This window comes from Rana temporaria, chromosome 6 (genome assembly GCF_905171775.1).
Source record: "Rana temporaria chromosome 6, aRanTem1.1, whole genome shotgun sequence".
NCBI lineage: Eukaryota > Metazoa > Chordata > Amphibia > Anura > Ranidae > Rana > Rana temporaria.
The window spans coordinates 61,148,117-61,171,998 of NC_053494.1; the positions used below are offsets into that span (position 1 = coordinate 61,148,117).

The window sequence follows — 23,882 nt, forward strand, 5'->3', positions numbered from 1 at the left end:
ACTCTAAGGCAGTTGTTGCACATCAATGCAAGCTGAATGTAACAGAAGTACTGGTAACCCAGCCTCACGGTAGACAATTAAAGTGTAAATAACCAGCATTGGTGAGAATGGCAAGGCACTGAATGTATGCAGGACACCAGGTGGCATTCTATTAGTACAATACTTGCGTTGCCACACTGCACCAGCAGAAGGCAGCAGCGGACAATTATGGAGCGCACATTAGATTAGAGGAAAAGGCGGGCCCGCTCTGTCAGCTAATCACTGAGATAGAGGCCGTCATGGAGGCGGGGATTTTTCTTTAGCCAGTTAGAGGACGCCAATTAGTTCTGAGGGCGGAGATCCGCCACAGCCTCGGAGAGAGCAACTCACACAGCGGTGTGAAGTCGTCCCCTCCTCCTCCTCTTCAGGAAGCAGGAACCGAAAGCAGTGCTCCCGCCTCGGCTTCCTCCCCGCGCTCCCCGGAGTGGCCCTGTCTTCCGCTGCTGGCCATGCCGGCCAGGGGAAGGTAATGAGCCGCAGAACCCCGGGGTCTCGGCTGAGCAGCAGCAAGCAGTACCAGCGGAGCTGGAATGACTGGCAACCCAGGTCAGTTGGCGGCCTAGGCCTCGCTTTCCCAGTGTGGGGTCAGCACAGAGCAGGCTGAGCACTAGAGGGCCGGATCTCATGTATTACACACACACACCGGGGCTTGGGCCCGGACACGGAGGCCTGGGGGCTGAGGAGAGACACAGCATGTGTTCAGCTCCTCTGCCACCAGAATACACCGGCTATGGATCCTCAGAAAGAGGGACCCCTCCCTCCCAGAGCCTCACTAGGAGCCCTTCTCTAGTAACAGGGACCCCCTCCCTCTCCCTCCAGCAAGGTTAGCTGTGCCATTTCTGTACCCCAAACAATGCTAGTGCTGCCCAGAGCACTACCAGTGGTGCCCCTTGTACTGCCCAGAGCACTACCAGTGGTGCCCCTTGTACTGCCCAGAGCACTACCAGTGGTGCCCCTTGTACTGCCCAGAGCACTACCAGTACTGCCTCATCTGACGAGAGTACTACCAGTACTTCCCATTCTACTACCAGTAGTGCCCTGTCTACTGCCCAGAGTACTACCAGTACTGCCCAGAGTAATACCAGTGGCGCCCCTTCTGCTGCCCATACTACTAAATGTGCCCCTTCTGCTGCCATGAGTAATACCAGTGCTGCCACTTCTACTGCCCAGAATAATACAAATGCTGCTCCTTACCCTGCCCTGAGTACTATCAGTGCTGCTCCTGCCCAGAGTACTACTGGTGCTGCCCCTACTACTGCTTATGATACTACTAAGGGTGGTGCTTCTGCTGCCCAGAGTACTACCAGTGCTGCCCCTCCCCCTGCCCAGAGTACTACCAGGGCTGCCCCTTCTCCTCCTGCCCAGAGTACTACCAGGGCTGCCCCTTCTCCTCCTGCCCAGAGTACTACCAGGGCTGCCCCGAGTAATACCAGTGGTGCCCCTTTCTGCTTCCCATAATACTACTAAATGTGCCCCTTTTGCTGCCACGTGTAATACCAGTGCTGCCACTTCTACTGCTCGTGGTAATACTAAGGGTGCCCCTTCTCCTGCCCTGAGTACTACCAGTGCTGCTCCTTCTCCTGCCCATAGTACTTCTGGAGCTTCCCCTTTTACTGTTCAGAGTACTACAAGTGCTGCCCCTTCTACTGCTTATAATACTACTAAGGGTGTTGCTTCTGCTGCCCAGAGTACTAGCAGTGCTGCCGCTTCTACTGCCCATATTAATACTAAGGCTGCCCCTTTTCCTCCTGCCCAGAGTACTACCAGGGCTGCCCCTTTTCCTCCTGCCCAGAGTACTACCAGGGCTGCCCCATTCTACTGTCCATAATAATACTAAGGTTACAATTTATGATGCCTCTTCTACTGCCCAGAGTAATACCAATGCTGCCCGTTTTACTGCTCATAACAATGGTGCCCCTTCTGCCCATAATATCATGCCCCTCTACTACCGTCAATAATACAAGTGGTGCCCCTTCCACTGCCCTTAATAATGCTAGTGTTGGCACATCCCCTAGCCTGAGTAATGCTCCTAATATCCCTTCTATTACTCTAATACTAGTTGTGCCTCTTCTACTGCCTCAAACAATACTAGTGCCCTGAACAATGAGGCCCCTTCCATTGTCCTGGCTAATGCCAATGGCACCCCTTCCACAGCCTCCGACTTTACACCTCCTACTGCCCTCAGTAGTACTAGTGACTTCATTTTACTTGGTTCTTTTCTGTCTTTTGGCCCATCATCTATGTACTTTGATCAGATTTGAAGTAGAAGCCTCTTTTTTATTTTTTTTTGTAGTGAAAGGGTGGCTTATAATCCCTGTCGTTTTTTTTGGCCCTATGTGTCCCATATGGCAGGTTTCCCGTCACTCCCTGTCTCGTAGCCAAAACAGAAAGTGAAGGAATCGTAGGGTGTCCCCATTGGAAGATTTCTCCTCTGATACAGTTCTCTTGTCAAGCCACTAATTGGGATTTTCCTGTACTTTTGATAATGGTAATGAGGACAAATAGAGGGTGGATCTCAATAATGGGGCACAGACAACAATACAAAACTGACAGGTGTTCTAATCCCTCTCCACTTTGTCAAAAACTAAAGTTACACTTTAATGCATATGTAAATCCAAAAGCATAAATTTAATATTGCAATATGCTAGTCTGGATGCAGTGGTTGTGTTCCTTTTTTCACTTTTCAGGCTAAGTACATTTTCAGCAAGTACAGAAAATACCTGCTGATATTGCCAGAAAAGCAGTGTCCTTTCACTTCCTGTTGGCTAGAAGGAAAGCAAAAACCTTTTTCTCTTTCTTGTGTAAACTACTAATCCCATCAATCCACCATGCGATGGAGACAAAGAAAGGCAGACACATTTGAAGTCAAGCCTGCGTGACAACCATAGCTGCTTACACAGATACAGTGAATAAATGAGCATAAGTGCAAAGGGACAGGAAGTGCCTTTGGGGGCCATAACACACGGGCAGACCAATCAGGTCCGTTTTTCAGGCAGACACGAGCTTGCCCTCCAGTCTCCTCCTATGGATCAGCAGCTGTGTCCGATTAAAACTGCAGACATCAGATCTGATCCTGTCTGCTAAAAACAGATTGAGATTGGGTGGGATGGCAGTCAGGTGTAAACAGACAGGCGGTCTGTTTTACAGCCGACTACCTATAGGGAAGAGCGGGCTTATGCAGAGCAGACATCTGCCCACTCAGCCGGAGACAAGTTGACAGATTTCCCACTGAGCAGGCAGACTCAATGGATCCCCCATGTGTAAGGGGCATAAAAAACCGAATGCAACCAACATAATAAAAGGACTGGTAAGCTGCAGTATTAAAAATGTTTGGGTTTAGATACACTTTAAGGCTGCATTCACACAAGCCTATTGTGTTTTTGGTTTGTTTAAATGCAGAAGAAATTATCTGGAAAGTATAAACGTTATTCTCGGATCAGATTCTCCTGTGTATAAATGTACTTCTTGTACGTGTTTATATACTTTCAGAGTATCTAATCTGCCCCTGGAAGCATGGAATTCTATTTTTTTTTTTTTAGGGCTGCAACGAACGATTATTTTCATAGTTGATTAGTTGGCCGATTATTGTTTTGATCAGATAAAAACCTCAAAAGTAACTTGGTTATGTAAAGTTAAAAGAAAAGATGATTTATTCTTTAAATATATATATGCCATGTGAAATATAAATTACCAGCTATATGGTTGGGGAACAAAATATCTACTCTGACAGAAGAGAGATCGTGTGTGTGTGTGTACATGTATATTTTATACACACACTTAGAGGTTGAATCTGGTACATCTCAAACACAGAGCCAATTATTGTTTTGATCGGATTAAAAACCTAAAAACGTGTGGTGGTGTTTTTAGTTAATATGAAGGATAGTACAAAAACTTTTCTTTCACTCATGGTTAGTGTTTGGCTGAAGACAATTTTTATCAATCAACTGTGTTTACTCTTTTTAAATCCATAATCGCAACAGAAATTACCCTGATCAAAAGTTTACATACCCCAGGCCTTAATACCGTGTATTGCCCCCTTTAACATCAATGACACTTTGAAGCATTTTGTGGATGAGGCTCTTTATCTTCTCAGATGGTAAAGATGGCCATTCCTCTTGGCAAAAAGCCTCCAGTTCTTGTAAATTCTTGGGCTGTCTTGCATGAACTGCACGTTTTTTGAGATCTCCCCAGAGTTGCTCAATGATATAGAGGTCTGAAGACTGAGTCGGCCACTCCAGAACCTTCACTTTATTCTGCTGTAGCCAATGACAGGTCTTTTGGATCATTGTCATTTTGGAGTGTCCAAGTATGTCCTGGCTGATGAATGCAAGTATTCCTCCAGTATTTTTTAATAACGTACTGCATTCATCTTGCCATTCATTTTGACCAAAATTCCAGTGCCTTTTGTAGCTTGCGCCTCCCCCAAAACATCATGATCCACCTCCGTGTTTCACAGTAGGAATGTTGTTACTTTCATCATAGTCTTTGTTGACTCCTCTAACTATGTAGTCTTTATGGTTGTGCCAAAAATTTTGGTCTCGTGACTCCAAATGACTCTGTGCCAGAAAGTTTGAGGCTTGTCTCTGTGCTGTTTGGCATATTGTAAGCGAATACTTTGTGGCATTTTTGTAGTAATGGCTTTCTTCTAGTGACTCGACAATGCAGCCCATCTTTCTTCAAGTGCCTCCTTACGGTCCATCTTGAAACGGCCACACCACATGTTTTCAGAGTCCTGCATTTCACCTGAAGTTATTTGTGGGATTTTCTTTGCATCCCAAACAATTTTTTCCACTCACTTCATGGTCTCTCGGCTTCGCAGAGGCAGCATGCGTTCGCTACTGTCAAAGCCAGTGACAAGGGAGGGGGTCGGGGAGGCATTGGTTGCAGGAAAGAAATTTGCTTAGTCTCTGGCTGGCATTAGGTCTAATTTTATGTCCTGCCTACCTTTTCTGGCAGTGCCTTCTATATACCTTCCCTCTTCAGTCATGTTGACTACAAAGGATTGAATTCCTGATTACTCTTTCAAAATCCTACTCCTTTTTTGGTTATTGTGCTCTAGGTGTTTCAAGGTTTTCCCTAGTAAATCCTGCAATAATTAGCCTGGCTAGATCATCTCTGTAGCAGTAGTTTTTTTCTCTTTACCAGATCTCAGGGGTGTAGGTGTTGGTCCTTTCTGCCATTTCTTGGGCGGCAGGCAGTCTCCAGTTCTGTTTCGTTGGGCTTACATTAGTAGTTGTGTTGCCCACCCCTTTGTTGGATTGCATTTGGGTGATCCAACAGTATCTCTGAATTCCTGTGCATGAGAAAGCTATAAGGCCCCATTCACACGAGGCGGACTCCGTTCCTACGGAGTCCGTCTGCTCCCGCCAGCTCAGCGGGAGATCAGCCCGCAGATCTCCACTGAGCTGACGGATGACAAGCTTCTCTCTGCTCACTGAGCGGGGAGGGGCTTGTCGGGCACCACTGTGTCCTATGGAGCGATCTGATGAAAACGGACAGCATGTCCATTTTCATCAGATCTTACCCCATCCGATCCGTATGGACGGATGGGAATGTGCCCCCCATACGTCTGTTTTTAGCGGATCGGATGTCAGCGGACATGTCTCCGCTGACATCCGACACTCCATAGGGATGCATGGAGCGGCCGTTCAGGTCCGCCGTCAAAACTGACAGGCGGACCCGAACGGCCCGTCGTGTGAATGAGGCCTAACACATTTGTGGGGGGAAATGGCAAATGTATAAAACATTTTTTTTTAGCATATATAATTGCGACTCAAGTTATATTGTAATTTAATGTTATTAAAAACAACCTTTTCTTTTTCAATCTGCAGCTCCTGTTTTTCTGTAAAATGCAATATGGCTACTTGGAGGTGTTCTGTACACATGTGTAGAGAACGCTCCCCAGAAAGATAATTTCCTGCTTGTGTGATAGGATCACTGATTTATTCAGAAGTTCAGAAGTCTGCCTAAGATACAAGTTCAGATTTCAGGCATCCCCTGCAACAAAAATTGAATTTTTGGTGAGATACTCTCAAAAGATAAAAAAAGACATCTAAAGGGATGAAAAACATGCAGTTTCTTCATTCGAGCCATGCAAGTGCAGCAGCTGGTTGCCAATTATGAAACCACTCCCACTATATTCACTTACCACATGGACATTGACAAACGCACAGGGATTTATTTAGAATAACAAAAGGTAGGAAAGTGCAACAAAGTTTTTGTTAAAACTGAGTTTTACCCATAAGTGGAACTTCTGCTCATTTTGTGTCGTCCCCTTTCAGGGGAAGGGGGGAGAGAATACCAGTCTGACAGGTATCCTCTCCCCATTCCCGGGAGTCCGGGCCATGGCAATTTACGTCTCAGCTCCCTCCTTCCCCTGCTGCCGGGCCAGTACGAGAGCGCAGCAGTGCCTTGCGCATGCGCAGAAGGGGCCCTGGCGTGAAGCCATAATGCTACACTGCTTGGCCTCCTTACCCGCAATGGCGGCGGCAGCACCCGACAGATGGGGACATCAGCTGTGGTGCCAACATCGCTGGACTTGGACAGTTAAGTGTCCTATTATTAAAAGTCAGCTGCAGTATGTTTAGCTGCTGGCTTTTAATTTTTGCAGCGGTGGGCGGACCTCTTTAAAAATCCTTGTAATGTACATAGATCATCCAGGTGTGTGTGTGTGTGTGTGTGTGTGTGTGTGTGTGTGTGTTTTTTCTCTTTCCTCTCAACAAAAGTGACTTTTGTCACTTTTTTACCACTTCAGCCCTGGAAGTATTTACCCTCTTCCTGACCAGAGCACTTTTTTGTGATTCGGCACTGCGTTGCTTTAACTGACAATTGTGGTCGTGCGACGTTGCACCCAAACAAAATTGACGTTGTTTTTTTTTTTTTTTTCTCCCACAAATTGTTTTTTTGTTTTTTTTGGTGGTATTTGATCATCTATGCAGGTTTTTATTTTTTGCCCTTTAACACCTTCAATACTGCATGCCGTCATATGATGTCCACAAAGGGGGATCTCTTATCCCGAATGGACTACATATGACGTCCTGTACTTTGCGGTGATATCTGAATGATGCCTGCACCTAGAGGCATCATTCAGATATCATTTTGTTCGGCGATCCTGCGCACAATAAGAACGATCATAGCGGCTTGATCGTTCTTAAAGGCAGCGTGAGGTGACATCCCCCCTCGCCGCCATCCGGTGCTTCTCCGGACTCCCCCGGAGAGATGACCGCCGGATGTGAAGCATAGAGATGACTGGTGACCAGATAGTCATCTCTGACCGTCGGAGGCCCGGTCGCACACTATTCCTATTACAAGGGATGTTTACATTCCTTGTAATAGGAATAAAAACGATCAAAAAAAAAAATGTTTTTTTTTTTGTTTTTTTTTTACACGTATTTAACGTCCCTGTCCCCGGTAGCTTGCGCTCAAAAGCACATGTAAGTCCCGCCCACGTATGTAAACGTCGTTCAAACCACACATGTGAGGTGTCGCCGCGTGCGTTAGAGCGTGTGCAACAATTCTAGCACTAGACCTCCTCTGTAACTCTTAACTGGTAACCTGTAAAAAAATTAAATCGTCGTCTATAGAGATTCCATGAGTGTGCGCAATTTTAAAGCGTGACATGTTAGGTATCCGGCGTAACATCATCTTTTATATTTTACAAAAAAAATGGGCTAACTTTACTGTTTTGTTTTTTTTTTATTCATGAAACCATTCCCCCCCCCCCCCAAAAAAAAGGCGTTTGAAAAATTGTTGCGCAAATACCGTGCAAGATAAAAAGTTGCAATGACTGCCATTTTATTCCCTAGGGTGTCTGCTGAAAAACCATATATAATGTTTGGGGGTTCTAACTAAATTTCTAGCAAAAATGATTTGTACATGTAGGAGAGAAGTGCCAAAATAGCCCCGGTATGGAGGTGGGTTTTAAAGCCCGGTATTGAAGTGGTTAAACAAAAAAACAGCAACAGTTTTGGGAAATAAAAACTATTTTTTGCTATAATAAATATTCCCCCAAAAAATAAAAATAAAATATATATTGTATAAAAAATCTTTTTTCCTCAGTTTAGGCCGATATGTCTTCTACATATTTTTGGTAGCAATAAGCTTATATTGGTTTGCGCAAAAGTCATAGCGTCTACAAAAAAGGGGATAGATTTATGGCTTTTCTTTTTCTTTCTTTTTTTATTCGTTTTTTTTTCTTTCATTAGTAATGGCTATATATATATATTTTTTATTATATCCAATCCGTGTTCATTTGCTAAAGAGGCTCAAGCTGCTATGAGAAAGCAGAGTGGCAGAGATGAGCTGAGCAGCGTGCTGCTTCCAAATCCTTTGGTTGATAAAATAGCTGTGATATACACTGCATTGTCAAAAGTATCTCTACATGAACTTTAAAAGAGAAGTGTGAGTTTTATTTATACTTACCTCGGGGGATGGAGCATCAGACAAAAGCTTCAGCTGTCCTTCGCCATCTCTGCCCTGAGAGCGGAGCACCCCAACATCGCTGATGGCTCGGTTCTCACAGATCCCGAGAGGAAAGCCGCTGAGTATCAGTCAGCGGCTTTCCTCTCTGCTTCTCCACACTCATTGGAGCGCTGAGCAGTGGAGGGGCAGGGAGCGGGTCGCTAAAACTGCCATCAATCAAGGCAGCTGGCGGATCCTGACTTGGAAGTCGTGATGATGCGCTGCCCCAACTGATGGGTCACAGGAGTACAAAACAAATTGCACTCCTGTGACCTATAGGAGAAGTCCAGCCTAAAAAGCTCAGGCTGGACTTCTCCTTTTAATGGCAACTCAGTCTTGGTCCGTAGGGTTCAATACTTAGTTGGCCCACATTTTTCAGCTTAAAACGGCTTCAACTCTTCTGGGAAGGCTGTCCACAAGGTTTAGGAGTGTGTCTATGGGAACGTTTGATCATTCTTTCAGAAGTGCATTTCTAAGTTCAGGTACTGATGTTGGAGACACAGACCTGGCTGGCAGTTTCCGCTCCAATTCATCCCAAAGGTGTTCTGTCGGGTTGAGGTCAGGATTCTGTGAAAGTCAGTCAAGTTACTCCATCCCAATCTCTTATCCATGTCTTTATGGGCCTTGCTTCGTTTTGAATGGGCTCAAATTGCACCAAAGATGTGCAATTTTGCAACCACACTGCATCCGGATTACATGGTTGTCCTACATAGTTACATACAGTATCTTGCAGAAGTGAGTACACCCCTCACATTTTTGTAAATATTTTATTCTCTTTTCATGTGACAACACTGAATAAATTACACTTTTGCTACAATGTAAAGTAGTAAGTGTACAGCTTGTATAACAGTGTAAATTTGCTGTCCCCTCAAAATAACTCAACACACAGCCACTAATGTCTAAACCACTGGCAACTAGTGTGTACACCCCTATTTGAAAATGTCCAAATTGGGCCCAATTAACCATTTTCGCTCCCCGGTGTCGTGACTCGTTACTGGTCAATGGAAGTTCAACATGGCACCTAATGGCAAAGAACTCTCAGGATCTGAAAAAAAATAATTGTTGCTCTACATAAAGATGGCCTAGGCTAGATTGCCTAGACCCTGAAACTGAGCTTCCAGCACAGTGGCCAAGACCATACAGCTGTTTAACAGGACCGGTTCCACTCGGAACAGGCCTTGCCATGGTCGACCAAAGAAGTTGAGTGCACATGCTCAGCATCATATACAGAGGTTGTATTTGGTGAAATGGATGTATGAGTGCTGCCAGACTTGCTGCAGAGGTTAAAGGTGTGGGGTTCAGCCTGTCGGTGCTCAGAACATGCGCCGCACACTGCATCAAATTGCTCTGCATGGCTATTGTCATAGAAGGAAGCCTATTGTGAAAATGATGCACAAGAAAGCCTGCAAACAGTTTGAAGACAAGCAGACTATGGACATGGATTACTGGAACCATGTCCTGTGGTTTGATGAGACCAAGATAAACTTATTTGGTTCAGATGGTGTCAAGCGTGTGTGGCAGCAACCAGGTGAGGAGTACAAGGACAAGTGTGTCTTGCCTATAGTCAAGTATGCATGAGTGCAAGTCCATCCAGTCCAACCACAAAAAAAATAAAAATAAACAAACAAAATAAAAACATAGTACAATCCCATACACCCAACTCCATACCCACAGTTGATCCAGAGGAAGGCAAAAAAAACAGCAGAGCATGATCCAATTTGCAGGGGAAAAAATTATTTCCTGATTCCCCCGAGAGGCAATCTGATTTACCCTGGATCAACTTTACCTACAAATCTTAGTACTCAGTTATATTCTGTACATTTAGGAAAGTATCCAGACCTTTCTTAAAGCAATCTACTGAGCTGGCCAGAACCACCACCTGGAGGTCTCTAACATCCTCCAGCTCTGTGATGTCGTCATGGAGGAGTGGAAGAGGACTCCAGTGGCAACCTGTGAAGCTCTGGTGAACTCCATGCCCAAGGGGTTTAAGGCAGTGATGGAAAATAATGGTGGCCACACAAAATATTGACACTTTGGGCCCAATTTGGACATTTTAATTTTAGGGGTGTACTTGCTCTTGCTTCCAGCGATTTGGACCTTAATGGCTGTGTGAGTTATTTCGAGCAGATGGCAAACTTTCACTGTTATACAAGCTGTACACTCTCTACTTTGTAGGAAAGTGTAATTTCTTCAGTGTTGTCACATGAAAAAATATACAAAAATGTTAGGGGTGTACTCAATTTGTGAGCTACTGTAGTTGGTCAGATTGGAAAAAAAGACAAGTCCATCCAGTTCAACCAAATAAATAAATAAAAAAAATCATACAATTCCATATACCCACAGTTGATCCAGAGGAAGGTGAAAAACCCCAGAAAAGCATGATCCAATTTGCTACAACAGGGGGAAAAAAATCCTTCCTGATCCTCCGAGAGGCAATCGGATATTCCCTGGATCAACTTTACCTATAAATGTTAGTACCGAGTTATATTCTGTACATTTAGGAAAGAATCCAGGCCTTTTTTAAAGCAATCCATTGTGCTGGTCAGAACCACCTCTGGAGGGAGTCTATTCCACATTTTCACAGCTCTTACTGTGTAAAAACCTTTCTGTATTTGGACATGAAATCTCTTTTCCTCTAGGCGTAAAGAGTGCCCCCTTGTCCTCTGTGTTGACTGTAAAGTGCATAACTCAACACCAAGTTCACTATATGGAGCCCTTATATTTTTGTACATGTTGCTCTTTTGCCCCTTTTAATCTCCTTTTCTCAAGAGAATAAATTCAGTTCCTCTAATCTTTCCTCATAGCGGAGTTCTTCCATGCGTCTTATCAGTTTGGTTGCCCTTCTCTGCACTTTCTCCTGTTCTCTGATATCCTTTTTGTGAACTGGTGCCCAAAACTGAACTGCATATTCCAGATGTCTTACTAATGATTTTTACAGGGGCAAAATGATATTCGTCTCTCTGGAGTCCATACCTCTCAATACAAGAAAGGAATTGGAAGCTCGCAGCTTGGCATTGCATGCTATTATTGAGCTTATGATCAAACAGAACCCCCAGATCCTTCTCTACTACGGATCGCCCCCCCCCCCAGTATGTATGATACATGCATATTCTTAGTCCCAGAGTGCACAACTTTATATTTATCAACATTGAGGCTGGGTTCACAGTGATACAACACGACAGTAATGACTTTCATCCTACTTTGCTCTGCGACATCAGTCCTACGTTGGTCCTGCATCCATCCGTCTTGAATGAACGGGATGCTCCTTTGATCCGACGTTGTGATAGTATGACTTGTCCTTTGACCAATCAAAACAATCCCAGTTTGACATAAATTCCTTTTTACTGCTGCTGTAATCACCATGTCGCATGTCAAAAGTCGGATGGTTAGAACAAGGTTCCTACTTTCATCCGACTTCAGTGATATTCAATGGGCTGAAGTAGGATCAAAGTCGGACCAAAGTAGTACGGGGAGCATTTTCAAAGTCGGACCAGTTAAGACAGCTCTCGTAGGAAAATATTGATTTTTCACACGTCATGCGACATGAGCTCACAATGTCGGAGCGTTTGTCGGACAAGTGTGAACCCAGCCTCAATCTCATCTGCCACATAGTAGCCCAATTAGATGCGTTGAGGTTGGCTTGTAAATTGGAGACATCCTGTAAGGATTTTATTCCACTGCGTAGCTTAGTGTCATCTGCAAAGACAGAAATGGTACTTTTAATCCCAGACCCAATATTATTTATAAAAAAAAAAAGTAAGGGTCCAACACTGAACCTTGGGATACACCACTGATAACCTTAGACCATTCAGAGTATGAATCCTTAACCACTACTCTGAATTTGGTTTTACAAACTGATATTTCAAAGCCTGTAGACTTTACTTTACACATGAGCCGTGTGTGGGGAACTGTATTGCGCAAAAACCAAGTATATAACGTCTACCGCAACCCCTGTCCAAGGTTTAATTTGCCTCCTATATAAAAAATCAGAATTGTTTGACAACTTCGGTCTTTCATGAATGCATAATGTCAAGTTTTTGCTGGAAGAAAAGAAATATTCTAATCTATGTGGTCTTTTATTAAACTCCAGTATCTTCCAAACTATAGAAGTTAACCACTTGTCGGCCAGCCGCCAGCATTATACGGCGGCAGGTCGGCTTGTTCCCGGGAATCGCCGTACCTGTGTGTTGGCTCCTTTTTTAAGAGCCATAGCAGGTGCGCCCGCAGCACGGGGGGGGGGGAACCCGATGTGCGTAGCCCGCTTCCACATTGTTGGTCGATCGCAGGCACGAGAGCCAGAACGGGGATTTTTGTGTGTAAACACAAATCCCCATTCTTACAGGAGAGGAGAGGCAGATCGTCTGTTCCTAGTAATTAGGAACAGTGATCTGTCTCCTCCTTCAGTCAGTCACACACCCCCCCCCCCCACAGTTAAACACACGAGCGAACACATTTAACCCGTTTATCGCCCCTGCCAGTGACATTTTACACAGTAATCGGTGCATTTTTATAGCACTGTCGCTGTATAAATGTCAATGGTCCCAAAAAAGTGTCAAAAGTGTCTGCTCTCTTCTCTGCAGTGTCGCAGTCCCGCTAAAAATCCCAGATTTGTAGACGCTATAACTATTGCGCAAACCAATCAATGAACGCTTATTGCGATATTTGTGGTTGCTACGGAGTCCTCCTGCTCCCGCCAGCTCAGCGGGAGATCTGTCCGCAAATCTCCGTTGAGCCAACGGATGACGAGCTCCTCTCTGCTCACTGAGCGGAGAGGGGCTTGTCGGCAGCCGCTGTCTCCTATGGAGCGATCTGATGAAAATGGACAGCATGTTTTTTTTCCCCTCAAAATTGTCGCCCTTTTTTTGTTTCAAATAAAAACCGCAGGTGATCAATTACCACAAAAAAAAAGCTTGTTGTGGGGGGGAAAAAAAGACTTTGTTCCCTTTTTTAAATATGGGCACCACATTGACTCTACGCCAATCCAGTGGTACTATTCCTGTCATTAATGAGTCCCTAAAAATTGGATACAATGGCATTAAAATTCTTTCAGATTCCATGCAAAGGCAATGCATCTGTGGTGTCTTTGATTGCACTGACACCCGCAGCGGATCGCAAAGGGCAGTGTGATTTGAATGTGGCGCTGGAAACACACATGGTTCGCAGCATTTCCTATACCACATTTGTGTGAACCTAGCCTAAAACATGCTCTAGTTAATGTCCATAAAACAATTGTATTGTCCTGTCGATTGCCAGTAATATAAAAAGTTGTGGCTTGGTAATGACTGATGCTTTACTGTAATGGAAAGTACCTGGAAGGAGCCGATATGTAATGCTATAGAAGTGGTAAACGGCAGTTGTGCAATTTGGTTCTGCATTCGTTTTCTTGTCTTAAGCTTTTTTCCTGTGTTGTCACCTGGTGCTTTGAGCAGTAACGCACCTTATGTATTGGAGCCCCCACAGCACACGGGGGCACCTTTTGGCCAGGAGCATTGAGTCTGGGAGGAGGGGAGATGTTGGATGTGCTAGCAGTTTTATATACACTAATAAACTTAGGGCAAGCTCCAGCTAATTTCTAAGCAGTTACAGCAAACTTTTTTTTTTTTTTGCGGTAGGATTTTAAATAAAAGCTGACCATTGTAAGCACCCCTGCTAATAAATTGTTTGTCTTGTATGTAAGAGCTTTTTCTTTTAAAAAACAAAACAAAAAAACAGGCTTATTAGCTGGATCACCAGATGAAAATAGAAGTGAGAGCCTAAAAAAATAAAACGAATGCAGCCATCACATCTAAGAAATGCGAAGCTGCATTATGTTTACTTTTGGGTTTATTACCAGTCACAAGTTTTGTCTATTTGACTGTAGTACAGGTGACCTCATTAAACCCCAGCATATCGTTTTAATTTGTCAGTTTGAGCCCTGGTCCACACTGGTGAGAATTGACATGTCAAATCAGCGGCATTTGCCAGCAATGGCAAAGTCCTAATCGGTGCGACGGCGCATCTGCGGCACTGCACCAATTTCAAAAAGTCGTTTCTGTACTACTTTTTGCAATTTCGGCCCGCGATTTACATTGGACATCTGTACAGAGACCTGCACAGATGTCTCTGTAATCGCGGCCGAAATCAGGACTGACACGTGGTGGTGAAATCGTGCGTGTTCAGCTGAACTTGCACGGCTTCATTCCCGCAGCCCAGTGTGAACCTGGGCTGAAAGCACTAATGTTTGACAGTTGTGATTTAGATTTGGAAAGTAAATCTACTTCTGTACTAAAACTTTCGAGTTAAACAAGGATTTCCACATTCATTTAACATAACTGAAATACTTTGATGCAGAATAACGCTAGAATACAAATAATTTTCAGTTTCTTAAATTTGTGTAGGCGTTCATTTTAAACCAGATTTTGTTTTATTAATTTGTATGGCTCTCCAGGTGGGTTAAGTCATATTGTGACAGTATTGTGGATGCACCGAAATTTCGGCTGCCGAAACATATCTTCCGAAAATGGGGTGAGGCCTGTGTGCCCCTGGTGCCGCCCATTATGTGGGTGTCGTATAGGGCAGAAAAGAGAGGGGAGAGACGCCGACTGGTTGATTAGAGCGCCGGGAACTTAACTGCTTTAATTTCAATGGCGCGCGGCAGGAAACACACAGCTATCGCATACATCCCCTCCTCTTTGTCCGGGCACTTTGATAGATTACCCATCCAATCTGTCTATTAAAGTTCCCTGGACAAGGGGGAGGGTCTGTATGCGTCGGCACACGGCGGGGAATACACAGCTATTGAAATGAAAGCTGGTATGTTCCCTGATCAACCAGGCGGCGGCTCTCCTCTCTCTCTCTCTCTTCCCCTGCATGTGCTGGCTGCATCTGACGGGCACTGGTGAGGCTGCATTGATCTCCTGTACCATGTCTGCAGTCTCTGACCATCTCCTGTATACAATTATAAAAAAAAAAAAAGTTTCGGTATTGGCTTCGGCACCAAAAAACCCATTCGGTACACCGCTAGATAGTATGCACCGCATACTAGCACATCATGGCAGTCTTACCTGTCAAAGCGAACCGCTGTTCCCGGATGCTTCCATCTTCACTCGGTTATTTTCAGTGTTTGTCTCTTCAGCTGCTTGAAAGGATGGGCCAGCTATTTTCTATGCTTCCACACATGCATACAGGAGGCGCATCACTACGGCACAGATTGGGATCCATAAATGCATACTGAGCTGCACATGGGTGGCTCAGTGTGCATGACCGCTTACGGGAAGGGGGAAGCCTTTATGAAAGATACTGATGGGGTCTCTTCTGTCAACTTGTAAGCCACTTTTACAAATTAGAGGTTAATTCACTGCTTTATAGTTTCACTGTGGAGATTAGATTTGTATGGGTTATACCTATAAAGCATGCAGTTGTGGGGCACTTGCAGAGTAGCCCAATGTACTTGAATGGGTTGCAGTTGGCAGGTGATGGCACCCACCAAAAACAACAGGGGACTTAATTCCTGCTGTGTATGTGTAAAACGTTTAGCTACTGAGGCAGCAGCCACCAAAGGGGGTAAGGATTGTGGGTGGTAAAACCATGTGCTTTAGCAGGTGGTGAGAAAGCAACACAACGCTACCTACTTTAACCCCTTGTTTGCTATACTGCACAAGGTTGCAGGGCACTTGCAGAGTGGCCTCCTTCACTTGAATGGGTCATGTTTGGCAGATGCTACACCCAGCAACCATAAATGGGGCGTACAACTCCTGCTGCGACATCTGTACACCCCTGGCCACTTCAGCTAAAAGTGGTGTGGTTGATGGTGATAAAAACATGTATTGACTGGTTTTACACCCCACCCACCCAACTACAAATGTAAATTAACCTTTACTGTGCATCTGCAGCTTTCCTCGGTTACCTGTGCTTTGCTATTGACTTCTGTTATGTTCTGCAGGTGGTGCACTTTCTGAAAGCGCACCAAAACTCTGGTGTACACTGCACATCAGTATGAAAGCAGCCCTATACTATTATACCCAGTGTATTACTTTACACTGACCTGAATATCTCTTCTTTCCTGCTGCTGGCACCACTCTGAAGACCGCTAGCCGTTAGAGGTGGATTGCAGTTGGTATCACTCTGCATGAGACAGGAGCCAGCACTACAGAGGAGGCATCGGCTTATGCTGCTCTTGCTCCCTACTACAGCTCCAACTTTAAAAGTAGTCCCCCTGTATTGCACTCTGTTTGCTCTGGAATGGTGGATCAGCAAGCCCAGACTGCGATCTACCAGTCACCTGGCCGCGATCTACAGGTTGCTGACCTACGTTTTAAGGTATTGCATTCTAAAACGTATTTACCCCGAAGTCTAAGGGGGCCTGTTTACAAACAGTGAATCATTACTGCAGGCAAGTTATCCTGATGAATGTGCTTTTAAAAAAAATACTGTGAATGATTTACCAACAGTGAATATTGCAATCGATGCTTTTTAATGTGCCACTTTTTAAGTTTTATATTATTTTAAGGAATATGTCTGTCTTCTTGGTTATATAATTAGATAATTGTATGTTGGTGTTCTGTTTTATAGACCTGAAAGTGCTTCAGCCGACCAGGACAATTTAAAATACTCTACCTCCAGAGACCGGGGCAATTCTGCCTCATATGGATCGCATACTTCCAATTCAGCCGGGCTTTCTCGACAAAAGCATGATGATGTCACGGTGTCTTCTGATGTGCACAACGAAGATGAAGGTATGGAAGCTAGAATGGCATTATCGTTATTGCAAAGCATATATAGTTAAATGGTTATTTCATAAAACTTTCAGTCAAATGAGCCTCTCTGGTTTTGGAGCTAGCATGTTGTGATATTTACCATCCCCCTTTTTGTTCTTCTTTTTTTTTTTTTTTGGTTCTAGATGGCTACAGTGTCAATGGAGGAGCTAGTGAAAATGCTTTTGGTCGGAAGTCGTTGGGGCAAGAGCTGAGGGTTAACAATGTAAGCCCTGATTTCACTGTCCAGCATGGAAACCGTGCTTTAGCCACAAAAGATATGAGGAAATCCCAGGGTAAGTTTTGTAGAATTGTTAATGTGCAGTGCCTCACAAATGTACTGGGGGAGATTTTTCAAAAACTGATGCACACAGAATCTGGTGCAGCTTGTGGACCCGTTTGGACCACCCATTGTTCTCTATGGGCCGGCGGATGTTAGTGGACATGTGTCTGCTGTCACCCATCAGCATCCGATCCGGTCAACTAAAAACAGACAGATGGGGATACATCCGCTTCCCGTCCAGCGGATTGGATCAGATGACAATCAGATGGTATTGGACATGCAGTCCGTTTGCATCCATCCGCCCCATGAAGAATGGCGAGCTGTGTCTGGTCCGCATAGCTGAGTGGGAGCAGACACATCTGTCATCTGGCTGATCAGCAGAGTACCCTTGCTGAGCAGACGGATCCACTTGGATGGATTCCGTCCCGTGTGAAAGGTGCCTTGTCAAATTGAACAAGCTGAAGTTAGAAGCTTACTAGGTAGTTACTAGGCACAGCTACATTAGATTCTGGGTCCATCGGTTTTAGTAAATGTCTCCCACTGTCTATTTGGATAGATATATTATAAAGTACCGTATTTATCGGCGTATAACACGCACCCCAATTTTTAAGAGGGGATTTTCAGGAAAACTTTTTTTTTTTAAAATAACTTTGAAGCAATCTTGGGCCCATGAATGTCCCTCTGCAGCCCATGAATGCAGCCTGATTATTGCAGTTTTATTTTAGCCTCATTTGCAGCCTCACCCTCCATCATCAAATCAGCCTGAACATTTGAAAATCACAGAGCTGTCATCGCCTGTTTACTCAGATCTCGCACACACACACACACACACACACACACACACACACACACACACACACACACACACAGTCCTGCCTCCGCCATCGGCATTGGACCAGCTCCTGTGATAGACAGAACACTGGTCCAATGCCAGTGGCGGAGGTGTGTGTGTGTGTGTGTGTGTGTGTGTGTGTGACGTGACAGCCGAGTGGAGAGGAGACGACAGTCTGTGATTTCTGGCGGCGCTTGCCCCCCCCCCCCCCTCCATCTTCCCCTCCAAGGTATGCTGTCGGCGTATATCATGCACCCCAGATTTTAAGGGGAAAAAGTGTGTGTTATACGCCGATAAATACGTTAATTACTCTACTGTATATCCAAGCCAAAAAAAAAAGTTTTGGATAAACCACTGTCCATTATTTTTATTTTTTTTCCCTTTCTGTTTCCATTTCTTTCTGTTCCATGCGTGTTAACCATAAGCGGAAATCTCTCTAAAGTGAGAGAAATGCCCTCTGTCACTGTAGCACATACACCAAAAGTATTGACGCCTGCCTTTACACGCACATGAACTTTAATGACATCCGTGTAGGGTTCAATATTGAGTTGGCCCACCCTTTGCAGCTATAACAGCTTCAACTCTTCTGGGAAGGCTGTCCACAAAGTTTAGAAGTGTGTCTATTGGAATGTTTGTGCATTTGTGAGGTCAGGAACTAATGTGAATGAGAAGGCCTGGCTCGCAATTTCCACTCTAATTCATCCCAAAGGTGTTCTGTCTGGTTGCGGTCAGGACTCTGTTCAGACCAGTCAAGTTCCTCCACCCCAAAACTCGCTCATCCATGTCTTTATGGAACGTGTACCATAGGAAACCATGTTAAATGGACTGTAGTGAGTTCCTACAAAGAGCACTTAAAAATGCATAGGTGTGAGCCTAGCCTTTAGTTACTCCTGGTGTGAGCACAGTAAAGAAGACCTATTGCTGTGTTCCATAAATGAAAGAAGCTGCCATTCTGTTGCCCTAGTCCTATCTTTTCTACATGGTCATTGATCTGAAACAATTGTTAAGGACTGTAATTCAGACCCTTTAGAGTTTAGTGGCTGCACGCTTGTTTCAGGTCTGTGAGCCACTTAGTGAAGCCAGGATCAGGGAGATGGCCCTGGAGTCTACAGTTGTGGCCAAAAGTTTTGAGAATGACACCAATATTAGTTTTCACAAAGTTTGCTGCTAAACTGCTTTTAGATCTTTGTTTCAGTTGTTTCTGTGAGGTAGTGAAATATAATTACACGCACTTCATACGTTTCAAAGGCTTTTATCGACAATTACATGACATTTATGCAAAGAGTCAGTATTTGCAGTGTTGGCCCTTCTTTTTCAGGACCTCTGCAATTCGACTGGGCATGCTCTCAAACAACTTCTGGGCCAATTCCTGACTGATAGCAACCCATTCTTTCATAATCACTTCTTGGAGTTTGTCAGAATTAGTTGGTTTTTGTTTGTCCACCCGCCTCTTGAGGATTGACCACAAGTTCTCAATGGGATTAAGATCTGGGGAGTTTCCAGGCCATGGACCCAAAATGTCAACGTTTTGGTCCCCAATCCACTTAGTTAGCACTTTTGCCTTATGGCACGGTGCTCCATCGTGCTGGAAAATGCATTGTTCTTCACCAAACTGTTGGAAGAAGTTGCTGTTGGAGGGTGTTTTGGTACCATTCTTTATTCATGGCTGTGTTTTTGGGCAAAATTGTGAGTGAGCCCACTCCCTTGGATGAGAAGCAACCCCACACATTAATGGTCTCAGGATGCTTTACTGTTGGCATGACACAGGATTGATGGTAGCGCTCACCTTTTCTTCTCCGGACAAGCCTTTTTCCTGATGCCCCAAACAATCGGAAAGAGGCTTCATCGGAGAATATGACTTTGCCCCAGTCCTCCGCAGCCCATTCACCATATTTTCTGCAGAAGATCAATCTGTCGCTGATGTTTTTTTTTTGGAGAGTGGCTTCTTTGCTGCCCTTCTTGACACCAGGCCATCTTCCAAAAGTCTTCGCCTCACTGTGCGTGCAGATGCGCTCACACCTGCCTGCTGCCATTTCTGAGCAAGCTCTGCAATGGTGGCACTCCGATCCCGCAGCTGAATCCTCTTTAGGAGACCGTCCTGGTGCTTGCTGGACTTTCTTGGGCACCCTGAAGCCTTCTTCACAAATGCAGTGGAATTTTTTTTTATGGGATTAAGTTAATTTTCATGGCAAAAAGGAACTTTGCAATTAATTGCAATTCGTCTGATCACTCTTCATAACATTCTGGAGTATATGCAATTTCCCATCTCAAAAACTGAGGCAGCAGACTGTGAAAATTAGTATTTGTGTCATTCTCAAAACTTTTGGCCATGGCTGTACACCTTTAAAACCAAGCATGCAGTGGTAGTTCTGTAAATGGCTTTCCTCCTAGGTTTACCATATGGCAACATGGTTATGCGGATGTATTTGTCAGTCCTGATGTGCTTTATTTTTTCTTGCTCTTTAGGGGTTCTGGGCTAATAGTGAGTTCTTTGTTAAACTTATGCCAAATAATTTTCCAGTATGAAAGTATAAATGTGAATTTGTCTTTAAAAACTTCACAGAACGATCGCTTTCCTATTCTGAAGAGTCTCGGCTGTCGAATCTTCTTCGGAGGATCACCCGGGAAGACGACAGGGACCGAAGACTGGCTACTGTTAAGCCGCTGAAAGAATTTATTCAGCAGCCAGAAAACAAAATGGTTTGTTTATTTTATTTATATCTTTTTGTATGTTCAGTGTTAAATATGTCATAGACATTTCTCTTCTGTCATTGCTAGTTTCAAAGCTGAACTCCAGGCACATATGATGAACACTATGCTGTTGTTTATGCCTTTTTAAAAATTTAATTTCTCCTACAATTAGCATAAGGAACCTATCTGGTTGTAATCGGGGTGTGCCTCGACATAAAATTTGTCGTTGTGACAACGGCAAAACGTACATCAAGGCGCATCCCGGTCACGCTTTTACTTCCCGTTTCTGTTTATCACGGCGGTGGAACGCACGCCGATCCACCACAGCGTGAGCGGGACGGCTGTTTTTAATCTCTCAATTTGGTAACGGATGCGTTTTACCTCCAGTGCAGAGGAAGGGCACACTTTAAAGTAAGCGCACATTTGACTTGTGTGTTTTAAGTTACTTTTATTTAACAAAACTGTATTACGCTATGGTCCTGCTTTTTCATTTTTTTCTGAATGACATTGCAGTGGCGTAATAACCAGATCCTAGGCATATCCTCTTGGTGTGTACCAGCAAAAGATCGCAGACCCATAATTGTACAAAGCCCCACCTGACCTTCTTTTTAGTTAAAGCAGTCACAGTGGTCTGGTGAGTAGGAATTTTACCCTTATTCCCTGGGTGTTGTCTCATAAGGTCGTTGGCAGTGACAATGGTGTAAAGACCAGAGTTGCTTCACAAGATTTATGGACATTTTAAACATAAAAAATTTTTTTTATGCACTTTGTTTACCGATTTAATTTTTTTTTTTTTTAAACACTGTAATGGTCACATAAGATTATTAACTTTCTATTGAGCACTATGCACTTTATTTGTGTATGTATGCCATTTGGCTCATTGCTTTAGCGCCCCCAATTAACACACACCCCATTGTTAGGTGGTTGGGTCTGGAGCACTGAAAGCTAAATCACTGTTTACACTAATAGGCCATTTTCAGCTTTTTCACCTATCATGTTACACGTGCATTGTCTGTTTCTTTGCCTTTTAACAATTTTGTCCCTTTTCTTACTACTTAGCTAGGGGATGCCCTTTGCAGTTAGTCCCACCTTTTTTTTTTTTTATGCTTTAGCCTCCATTTACCACATGTACTGTATTCTGCTGGACACACTATGCTTTTTTCGATCTTATTCATCTGTCAGGATTTGCTTCTGGTTTAAAGCTTTCTGCAAGATGTTGTTTGGATGGAGTCACTATTTACCAAGCTACAGACCCAGAAGAATTGGCTGCCCAATGACTGGGCCATTTTTTGCGATTCAGCACTGCGTCGCTTTAACTGACAATTGCCCGGTCGTGCGACGTTGCACCTAAACAAAATTGACATCCCTTTTCTCACAAATAGTTTCTTTGGTGCTATTTGATCACCCCTGCGGTTATTTTTTGCGCTATAAGCCAAAAAAGTGAACATTTTGGGCATAAAAAGCTTTTTTTTTTTTATTACTTCTTTTTTTTTTTTTTTTTTTTTGCTATAATATCCCCCAAAAATATATATTAAAAAAAAAAAAAAAATGTTTCTCTGTTTAGGCCGATTATGTATTCTACATACTTTTGGTAAAAAAACGCAATAAGCGTTGATTGGTTTGCGCAAAAGTTATAGCGTCATAAAATAGGGGATAGTTTTATGGCTTTTATTTTATCGTGACTGCGATTTTGCGGCAGACACCTTTGACACTATTTTGGGACCATTGGCGTTTTATACAGCGATCAGTGCTATAAAAATGCACTGATAACTGTGTAAATGACACTGGCAGGGAAGGGGTTAAGTGTCCTAGGGAGTGTTTCTAACTGTGAGGGGGCTGGACTACCAGTGACACGATGAGGGGGAGCAGTAGATCACTGTGCTGTCACTAGGCAGAACAGGGAAATGCCTTGTTTTTCCCTGTTTTTGTTACGGGACACCTGCGAACAAAGTCCGTGGGTGCCACGGGCACAGTCGCAGAGTATGCGGCGGGCCCGCTAGGCGGCAGATTCAAAGCACCGTTCCTGTATGTTGCTTTGCCTGCCTGTGCCATTCTGCCTACGTATTTGTATGGGAGGCAGTTGGCAAGTGGTTAGGCCATCTCACCACAACTGGCTTGGTAATAGAGATCATTTTCAGTGCTTGGATTGTAAATGCAGAACAGTCAGAAATTGTCTCCAGTTAAAATATCAATAATGGCTCCCGAATATACAGTGAGATGTGCTATGGACTCTGAGTATACAGCAGGTTAGGACAAGGCAGCCATTGTTGTACAAGCCTGTACATGCATGTAAGCCAATTACAGCAGCATATACAGCCTACAATAGAGCAAAAATCCTTTTTTTTTTTTTTTTTTTTTTCTAATGGGACTGTTATAGAAGTCGTTTGTGCTTTATAAATGTACACCGTAGAAAAGAACACACAGGAGGACGCAGGTGCCTCGTGCATTACCAGACTAGGGGTCCTCTGTGTTATTTTGTAACCTGTTACTGGATTCCCTGATTCTGAAGAGGGCTGTATTGGTTGAGCATTGCTGACAGAGGTTATTCCAGCCAGTTTTGTTTCATTATTGGTGGATTTTTGAGTGCTGGATTGTGTGTATGTACACAGTAGAAGCTGCCTACATTACTATATGCCATTTATGCTTTTGGCTAATAATACCTTCCCAAACAAGTGAGTCAGAAAAGTCTGCGCCACAAACACAAAGCAAAACAATTGGTACATTTCTCAGAGTCTGACAGACTGAGATTGTCCGCACAATGTAACAGCAAAACATTACACCGCAAGAACCAGAGTTCCTTCCAGATCAGGCAGTAAGCAGGCAAGGTAAATACTTGGTTAAACCA

At 44.0% G+C, this 23,882-nt stretch overlaps 1 protein-coding gene across 2 annotated transcripts in view; it reads left to right on the top strand.

Moving 5' to 3' along the window:
• Window positions 1-355: 355 nt before the first annotated feature.
• The window catches only part of SMG1 (SMG1 nonsense mediated mRNA decay associated PI3K related kinase), a 233,206-nt gene continuing 209,679 nt past the window's right edge, over window positions 356-23,882 (top strand). For both annotated transcript variants that reach the window (XM_040356901.1, XM_040356902.1), the window contains exons 1-4: window positions 356-585; window positions 17,050-17,213; window positions 17,378-17,527; window positions 20,910-21,046. In XM_040356901.1, the coding sequence (XP_040212835.1) occupies window positions 509-585; window positions 17,050-17,213; window positions 17,378-17,527; window positions 20,910-21,046 (528 nt within the window). In that variant the 5' untranslated portion in view covers window positions 356-508. The remainder of the gene's footprint in view (window positions 586-17,049; window positions 17,214-17,377; window positions 17,528-20,909; window positions 21,047-23,882) is intronic.